This window comes from Protobothrops mucrosquamatus, unplaced genomic scaffold (assembly GCF_001527695.2).
Source record: "Protobothrops mucrosquamatus isolate PMUCROS unplaced genomic scaffold, P.Mucros_1.0 scaffold6342, whole genome shotgun sequence".
NCBI classification, from domain to species: Eukaryota; Metazoa; Chordata; class Lepidosauria; order Squamata; family Viperidae; genus Protobothrops; species Protobothrops mucrosquamatus.
The window spans coordinates 18463-28659 of record NW_015392169.1 but is presented as its reverse complement, the minus strand read 5'-3'; the positions used below and the strand labels follow the sequence as shown (position 1 = coordinate 28659).

The following is a 10197-nucleotide window of genomic DNA, read 5'->3' as shown; positions in this document are numbered from 1 at the left end:
TGACAAATGTTTTAGAAAGAATTCCAGTTATTTATAAGGGTTAAAGATCCATGAAGATTGTAGTTCATTATCAAATCAGAAGAAGGACCCATATTTATGTTTCATATTTATTTATGTGCCTGCTTCTCTCCAGCAAGGACAACTCATTTTTTTGCTTCTTTATACTAACATAGCATCATATTCAATTCACAACAACAAACCAGTCAGTCAAACAGCCCGAATCCTGACCATGACTCAGAAACAACTGGACAAATAACACCCACACCAATTTAAAGGCCAGTGCTCTGACACATGAGCACAATTCAAAGCACACTGAAGATGTCTCCTGAAATAGAGATGAATCGTTTGCTGTCAAATTGCCAAGGTTGGAGAGCGAACTAACAGCTCAACTACCAACCTGAGCTAGTAATATTCAAATGCATTTCATCTAATACCGAGGTTACCTTGCTTCAATGAGGCCAATACTCCAAATTCTGAATAATTGATTACAATTGAGAACAATACAATGCAGAGTAAACACAGATAGGTATACAATATTGCTGGTGAGAATTAATAAGTCTTCTCATTAGGCATATCTTACCTAATCTATTTGAAATTTTCCCCTTTGCACAAGGAAGACAATCATAGCAGCAAAAGGGCTTCTCATCTATTTTTTTCTTGAGGTAGCCTGGATAACAATTTTCATTGCATACAGAAAGTGGTAATGCCTATTCAGAAATGAAACCAGGAGAGAGTTCAATAGTTGTACTTTATACACTCAAATTTCACTTTTTTATGATATTCTGACAAATCTGCATAGCTTTTGGAGAAATTCTATATATGGGATTCAATTCAAGGTATTATTAGATAGGCATATTTAATGAATGCCACCATAGTAATGTGACATTGTCTATATGTCCTCATGGAACCATGTATTTCCTATGTATTCCTATGTACTTCCTATGTATTTCCCATGTATTTCCATGTTTTCACATAACCTTAGAGGTTTCCTGAAGGCTTAATTGGTCAATCTGATCGGTAAATATCTATGAGAATTCTCAATCATCTAGGTCATGGTTATCGCAAAGGTGCTTTTCAAAAGGAAACCAACTTTCTTGGTTTTTTCCTTGAAAATGTTTGAGAAACATTCAATTCCTTGAGAACTGAAGAAGCTTCTTGGATGAGAAGGAAAAAATTTTCAAGAAAAAAAAACTCCAGTTCCCTTTGAAAAGCACCTTTGAGTTGAATCTGATTGGTAATTTATCCCACACTTTGTAGGTGAAATTAAACTTTGGAATTATCTGCATTTTCATTGAGTCCAGTCCTTTCTGCCAAATAGGTCCTGAAAATAAATACTGCAGAGAATTTACTCATGGGATACAGAGTTCCAATTGCATCTAGTCAGTCTTGTAGAAATTATGAAATAGAGGATGTTTTAATGGTGACAAATTTGCAGGTTAAATTTAGAAAACTAAAGAAAATAGCTGGGATTTTAAAATAAGTCTTAGATAATGTCCCGTTAGAATATAATAAAATTATAGGGTAGCAATGGACAGGAATAAGATATTTCAACTAGTACAGTATCTCAGCATGTCGCTTGTTTATTATTAAATAATTTCCAGCTTTTATAACTCAAATATGGTTCCCTATGTAGGACACCCTGAAAATGACAGCTGGTAATTGCATACATTCAGGAATGCCCATAGATTTCTAGAAAGACAAGTTTAGTAACAGAAGCCCTGTGTAATCTGATCTCTGGTTATTGCCTTAATTTTATTACTAATGAGTCACTCAAATGATAAAAGTGATTTTTGAATATGGTAGGGGGAGGATTTGAGGCAACCTGAAACATCAGTAGGAAATACCTGGTTGAACATGGTCGGCCAGATGATGTTTTCTTCAGAAATCATGAAAGACTCTTCTTGAGAAGTCAATGGGTCTACCTTTCCAACTTTGACTTTAAGAAATGTTTTGTTTGGGAATGTTATCCAGTTGATGATATCAAATCCAGTTCCCAATTCCCCCTTTTCATTAAAGAAAACTGTTTCCCCAACACTGTTGTTAAATAAGACTGTTCTCAGGTAAGGATGGAGCTAAATGGAAGCAAATCAAGCACAAATGTTTGAAATTGAATTATGTTGATTCTTTAGCTTTGTGTTTTAACTGTGCATGGTGTCCAGTGTTACATGTGTGAGATGGGCAGCCATACAAATTCAATAAATAAATGCAATTGATCTGGAGAAATAAAAACCCACACCAATTGTACACAACTACCATTTAGAAGTTCCTAATATTACTGTGCAAGTGAACCATAATATTAATAAACATATTATCACCAAGTAAAATGGTTTGACAAAATTTCAAAGTGAATTATGAAGCTTCATTTAGTCAGTTTTTTTGAACTAGATCTTTTTTACATAGTTTCTACACACTGTTGTGATTAAACATAAACCATGAATTTGTGTAAACTATGTGGATACTGAACCTGAAATGTACATAAAAAACACCTGATGTCATCAGAGAGGCTTGATCAATTTGTCATTGTGGTTTCTTTTATTATTACCTGCCATGTGTCTTCCTTGATAATCATCAGCCTTCCATGGTCCGCCCTTGCTCTGTGTTTGTATTTGGATGAAAACATGGCTTTCAAGGCATGTGCCACAGCATAGATTGCATTATAAATGCTGTAACTCTGCCCAGTCATGGTGGTCTCAAAGACAGAATTAGGAAGAGTCTCCAACTTCTCCTCTCCAGTGCACAGCACTCCAGCGTCCTCATCTAACTTATCTTTAAAGAAAAAACATTCAAATGCCTGCTCCCAGAACAATCTTGTTAAATGATCTTCTTCTTCTGAAGTAGGGCTTCTCCTCTGCAAGAATGGTTTGAACCCAGTCACCTCCTTGGAAGAAACTGCAAAAGATATGGCACCATGAATAAAGTCCAAAGGGAGTATTTTTTGAAAAGGGACTGACATGAATTCCATCTGGGCTGGCATGATCCAAACTTTGTCTTTTCTCTTTACTGGTATATCCTCATATTCTGAAAGATGGGGAAATATTCTGAAAATGCCAATGACGTGGTTTTCACCATAGAGGATCACAACATTGGCAGTGCTGCTCATGATAACCATGTACATGGCAATATAATGTTTAAATATATATTCAATGTGATTAGAAAACGTTTCCGTGGGCAACTCTTCCATGAAGGCAAAGCAAATACCTTTCTGGACAAACAGTGTAAGGGCGTTCCGTACAAAACTCCGTCCACCCTCATCAGGTAGAGAAATCAGCCCTATCCATACCCACTTTAAATGCAACAGCAGCTGAAGAATCCCCTTAGTCTGAAGCTCCTCATTTGGGAAAAAACGATGAAAGAAAACTGTGTGTTCGCTATTATCTTTCATTGGAGCAGATCCATATAGAAGCTAAGGAAAAATAATTTAAAATAATTGGGTATTAGAATCTATGATTCAGACTGTGTTCCTCACAAACTTCAAGAAAAATATAATCTAGAAAGAAACCAGTTTTCCTTTAATTTAATATTTGAATGCCATAGGTTTGACAATCTATTGTTTCAGTAATTTCTGAACCTTAGCAGGATAACAGAATAACACAGTTGGAAGGGACCTTGGAGGTTTTCTAGTCCAACCCCCTGCTTGGGCAGGAAGCCCATCCATTCTAGACAAGTGACTATCCAGTCTCTTCTTAAAATATTCCAGGGATGGAGCACCCACAACTTCTGCAAGCAAATTGTTCCACTGATTAATTGTTCTGTCAGGAAATTTCTCCTTCATTCTAGGTTGGTTCTCTCCTTGATTACTTTCCATCCATTGCTTCTCGTCCTGCCTTCATATGCTATGGAGAATAGTTTGACCCCTTTTAAGGCAGCCCCTTAGATATTGGAAAACTGCTATCAAGTCATCCTTAGTCCCTTTCATTAAACTAGACATACCCAATTCCTGCAACCATTCTTTGTATGTTTTAACCTCCAGTTCCCTAATCATTCTCTGCACTCTTTCTAGATTTATTTTAATCCACATTTTGCTAATATATCTTCTTACTTTCCAAGATATGATGATATTATATGATATCACATTATTTATTCTGTATGAGAGACAGTGGCAAGGTTACTTGGAAGTAGAGTCTCCTTGCCCCACCCTTTAGAACAGAAATGGAAAATACAAAGCTCCCTATGATAATCTGATGACATCGTCTCAGTTGCAATCAGATTACTGCAACATGCTATATGTAGAGCTGTCTTGGAAGAAAGCTTGGAGAGTAGAGGTGCTATGAATGTGGCTGCTAGGTTATTAGGCAACTAAGTTTTAGATTTTGGCAATCACTCAACCAACAGACCTCTCTGGCGCATAAGACATTTATAAGCTAAGGAAAACAGGATAAGAAAATTCTACTGATGATGTTACGTTCAGAAACTAAATTGAAACAAGCTTGAAGAGCAAACCACTGCCCACTTACCTCACAGATAGAGTGACTCTGGAAAGTGTACATTTTTTTAAAAAAAAAGCCCTCTAAAAACTGTATATGTTCATAAAGGTTGCAATTTGCTTCTTTCTATATTAATCAACAACTCCAATCCTATTGTTCTATAGATGGTCACCTCTGTACAAAACACTAAATCAAAGCTAACATCCCATCTGTCTAACACCTCTCTGGGTTTTTCTCTTAACACCTCCATGTGACTCTGCAATAATAATCAAATCAACCAAATCCATAGCTTGTCATACCCAATGTACCATCATTTTTATCTTTTTTTTCTTAAAGACAAAACATATTCTGATGGCAAAGGCAAAATCTCTTTTATATAATTGAAAGAAAAGTTTTCAAAGTTTGAAGTCCAACAAGGAGATCTTGTATAGGTTAAATTGAACATCAGTATAGATATAGTGTACATTCATTCATTTGTATTACATAACTTCATTTTTTAAATTATTTGAATTACCATGAATAACATTTATAGACAGAAAGGAAGGAAGGAAGGAAGGAAGGAAGGAAGGAAGGAAGGAAGGAAGGAAGGAAGGAAGGAAGGAAGGAAGGAAGGAAGGAAGACCACTGTGCAGCACAAAGATCAAGATAACTATTACTCAATCAGGTCCATGAATTCTTAATATTTTTACTAAAGCATGGCAGAAAAATGGATGCATGACAATATATTGACATTTCTCTTCAGTGTATTTGTAAATATGTCAAAGAATCATTGTATATTAATTGTTCAGATGATTCAGATTGAGAAATAAAGCAAGTAAAGTATGAAAAAATATGCATCTCATCTGCAAAAACATAGTTTGGACTGCCATTTTAATTCCACATCACAAAATATATATAATACTCAAGGAAAGAAATTATTATTTGTTGTTTTCTAAACATGGCTTTATAAAAGTAAAAAAAAAAGGTGAGTTCATTCAGGGGTTCAAGATTATTGTAACTTACAATAACATAACATGATTTTGTTTTCTAGTCTAGACAATCTATCAGAGCTGACATTCATCACAGATTCAGATTGAAGAATAAATCAAGTAAAGTACCTAAAATTATCAATCTCTTCTTCAAACACATAGTATGTTGTTCATCATTGTATGGATTGCCACTTTAATTCCAAACCACAAAAAAGTAATAAAAAGAAAAGTTGGTTTATTTGTTGTATTTTTGTAAATATTACTTTGTAAAAGAAATAATGGGAGGTAGTTTAAGACTTGAAAGACTCTTATTGTAACCTTACAATAAAAGAATGATTAATATGTGTGATTTTGGTTTCCTACCCTGGACAATCTGGAAGGGATGACATTAACCTTGCAAGTAGGAAAACACTTTCCCTTCCCCTGCCTTAACTTTCCAGAGAATTGGGGAGGAGTGGGTGTTAATCCTGAGATGCTTTCTCAAAGAACACATCTGGTTTAGTCTCAAATTTCTTTTATCAGACTTTTTTTAAAATAGGACTGCAGTTCTTCCTCCTGTCTTTCAAGGTTATTCTTACAGTGTATACTTAGTCCAAGAAAAAAAATCTCACCTGGGGCATCTTGTAGACATTCAAGATGTTTGCCACGAAGGGACAGATGTAAGAGTTAGGTCCTGCAATAACAGATACTGCCCAGTCTTTGGCATCACACTTATAGTTGGGGATGAATCTGACACGTGTTGAGAGAAGCTCCATTGAAGCCAAGTAAGTCAATCCTGCCATGGGATAACTGTTAGAGATGTCAGTACCCAAGCTCATGTTGGATAATATGTGCTTATTTTCATTGATCTCCTTTACAGCAAAAACTAAGGCCAGGACATGTTGGTAGTTCTGCAGGAAAAATCTGGAATGAAAGATATATTGTGTAGATCTAGGCATCATAAAATTTTTTTACTAGAAACACATTGCTTGAAGAAAAATGATCTTATTAAAACCCATATGTAGCCTTATATTTTTATCTTCTTCTTGGGTATGTTTTATGGTGGATAAAGTCATGAAAAGTGTGTTTGGAGTAAACTTGAGGACAAATATTATATTTTTTTTTTTTCTCGGATAATGATAGACCCTATCCCAATAAAAGTCACTGATGTTTTATTAGGGCAGAGAGGTTCTAAGTCTGTGTTCCATGCATGCTCAACAGCTGTTTGGAAAATAATTCAAAGCATGCAACTGTTCCCTAATATTAAGTGAAAGTATTAAATGATTAACATAGATTTAGCTACAAATAGTACAGCACCTTGATAGTACATCATTAACAATTCATTTAACCGTAAGAAAACAAGAAAATCTCAATATGGAATTTGAATAAAAACACCACCGGGAGAATTGTCATAAGTGTGTTTGTGTATTTATTTGCCAGGGCAACCTATTAGAGAAAGATATATGGTTTAACATATGCTATAGTTAAGAAGAGAAAGTCTTTACATGAGCTCATCAACCAGTTCTTCAGATGGGTGCCTTGTGAAACCAACTGGATCCCATATCATGGAGAACTGAGCTAATATCCCAGCCATTATGATATCTCCTGGCAGAAAATACTTGTGCTTAATAATGGGAGGTTTCCCCACAGAACATGCTTTAGTACTCAGAATAAGGCGTGTAGCTCCTGACAGTAACATTGACAACATTGCCATCTCTACGATGGAAAATTCCATCTTCTTCAAGAAAACACTTTTCACTACATAAGAACCAGTTCTATCTGTAAGAATGAAAGATAACAGGAAAGAACTCTCACTTATTAGAATAAATATTCTTTCTAAGAAAAAATGTTGTTACATCTCTAACATTCTGATCCCACAATTAACAGGCCCTTTCAATCTTGAGCTATTCTTTGGTGCTGTGCCTGAGAATTCCTGAAAGAGTTGGGGAAAAAACCACATTAGTAAGATTCTTTGGGTAATTATAGGGGGAATCAGTGAATGTTTGGTGAAGCTCCTTGGAGACTGTGGAGAAAGTAGAATGGTGATATGTATGGGCTAGGGATAAAAAGAGCTCATAACTGAAAACTGTAAAAGAGATAAAGAAAAATACTGAAAATTCAAATGAACAAATGCTAGTTCTGTAGCTGTAAACTTTAAATTCTCTGGAACAATACAACTATCTGATTTTGACCTGTTAGGGCGTACATTAAAGCATGATTTTTTTTCCAAAGAGCTAAAAAGAAATTGACCCATAATGTTATAGAATCCTGCCCATCTTTATTTATCTTTTTGATAGGTCTTTAAACACTTTGATTATTGTATTTGTAATGTAATTAAAAGGCGTGGAGGAACCTTGTCCATGGGGTCATGATGGGTCGGACATGACTTTGCAACTAACAGAAACAATGTAAGTAAATCATGACATTTATTTTTAAGCTTTCTAATGGAAGCAGGCCTGTGAGCTGTGCAGTGTCCTTTGAGATGGGAACAGTGTGTAATACCAAGTGAATATGCAAATAATAAAGGAATACTATTGGAAACAACTTTTTATTTGAGCCACATTTACAAAGTGAATCAATCTCAAAATAGAATGTTCTAAGTTCTAGGAGGACCACATTTTTCAATACTGTTTTTATTGCAAAGTAAAAAATATAGCTTAGCTCTTTTCACTCATTTTAAATGATTTGTTACTCCATATCCTCAAATTCACATGGTATGAACCATATATTTTTTTTCTGGCTTGATGAGTGACATGAGCCACCACCAATCAATTAATCCACCATTGATATTATATAGCCCTGCAACAAATCTCTTTATCAATATGGGAAATGAAAAAAATAATAATCTAATAGTCACAGGACTCCTTCCTCATTAATTGTGAAATTTCTTTGCTGCTCCAAATGTTGCTCCTTTTATTGTTGGGATTTTTATGATTCAGGCTTCAATTTTGCTCAGACAGCGAAGCAGAGACCCTCATCACACAGTCACTGTTGCCTATGGATGAGCAGGAGGAAGAACAGCATGAGCCCGAGGGGAGGGAGGACAGGCCATTCGCCCAAGAAGAAGAGTCAACCATCTTTTAAAAAAACAAAAAGAGAGGAGATGTTGGGATTTTTATGATTCAGGCTTCTATAGTAAGACTAGGCCAGTGGCCAGCTTGCGTACTAGAGGCCTAGGACAATAAGTAGGGAATGATTGTTGGGAATGATTATTGCAATGGTCAGGTAATTTTGCTTTGCATTAGCTAAGAATCTGACCATGTAAAAAAGCAAGTAAGAAAATGTAGCTGCATTGCATATGTAATTTTGTATATCCTGTTCCAAACCACATATCTGAACATCCTGTAACAGGAAAAGCTCTATAGAACTGTGCTCAGAAACACAAGCCACAGAGCCTGTCCGGATAACTCCGGACATGAGAGAAAACCACATCCTATAGAAAGCGTTTTCTGCCCTGCAACAAGTATGTAACCAATTATATGATGGCATGTACTTATTTCCTATATATGTAACCAATTATATTGATACCTGCACACTTCCTCATGTATGTGCCAAATAAAAGAGGAACACGGGATACGCCCGACGGTTCACTTGTCCAGAGGATAGCCGTGTGTTGTCTTCTCTTGTCGGTCAAGATTCATGAGTGACCCCACCCTAATGTGGCAAACCACAAAAGCCACAAATGGTGACCCCGACGTGATGAGCGTCTCATGTGTTTCTGCGGGAAGCGGCCCTGACAACCCGGTTTTGGCCGCTGGCGGAAAGCGTCTTGGACCACCCATACTTGCCTAAGGGAGACTGTGCGCACATCCATCCACGACTGGAGTTCAGTAAGTATGGGGGGGGAATTTTCTCAGCAACTGGTTTTACACCTAAACGAATTGAGGAAATTAACCGAATCTTCAAAAAGATTTGCTTCAAAAGAGGGTAAATCACTCCCTCGATTGAAAAGCAATGATCTAATTGGCCTTCTGACATACATTTGGCAACGCTGTCCATCGTACCCAGAAAAGGGGAGTTTTAAATTAATTACATGGACAAAATTCCATACACCCTCACACAGAAAATATTAGAGAAACTATTTTGAAGTAGAAACAACAATAAGGGGAATTTTCAGAGTAAATTCAGAGTACATAAATTAACTCAAAATGTACTCCTTTGCAATGCATTTTGAACAAATAGGAATGTTTTGAAACTTCATGTAACTGTTAAGTTTAACCCTGTCAGACAATGTCTGATGGTGCTGTGTGTTGACATGTATTGTATTTTGTTCATATATATATATGTGTGTTTTGTGTATATGTGTGGCCACCCAGAACACTATGCTTGGACTTGGAATGGTGAGAAAAATAAGAGATGAAAGGGCCCTATAAAACCATGTTTGGTTGAAATCAGCTCTTGATTCTTCTCGCTTTTTGCAGGACAAGTCATACGTTTCAATAAATGTTGTTTTAACAGTATTTCTGTATTTATGGTTGTCTGTATTGTTCTGTGTTATTTTTAAGACCAAAAGAGGGTCAAAACCCTCTCTGATAACAATAATGTTAAAAGGCCTGGTTTAAGAATGCATGGTTTGCCTGGAGAAAGTTTGAAATGAAATATTTGTATGTGGAATTATTTATGAAAGCAGTTAGAATGGAAGTGAATGAGTTCATTTGCTGATATATAAGTGTGTGTTAGCCCTCAAACCCTACCCCCCACCCATTTTCTCCCAGGCTGTGAAAGAAATAATGAATGATAGATTTTGTTATTGTAAAAGTAATTGAAGAGTAATAGTAAAAGTTTCCAATCAAGGAGAGAAAACTATTCTTTGGCACAACTAGCCA

At 36.0% G+C, this 10197-nt stretch overlaps 1 protein-coding gene across 1 annotated transcript in view; it reads right to left on the bottom strand.

Moving 5' to 3' along the window:
• The window catches only part of LOC114923669 (vomeronasal type-2 receptor 26-like), a 22144-nt gene that overhangs the window by 3795 nt on the left and 8152 nt on the right, over positions 1-10197 (bottom strand). The window contains exons 4-8 of the mRNA XM_029286953.1: positions 6877-7150; positions 6004-6181; positions 2543-3403; positions 1845-2072; positions 581-707 (exon numbers count right to left, since the gene is read on the bottom strand). Of these exons, the coding sequence (XP_029142786.1) occupies positions 581-707; positions 1845-2072; positions 2543-3403; positions 6004-6181; positions 6877-7150 (1668 nt within the window). The remainder of the gene's footprint in view (positions 1-580; positions 708-1844; positions 2073-2542; positions 3404-6003; positions 6182-6876; positions 7151-10197) is intronic.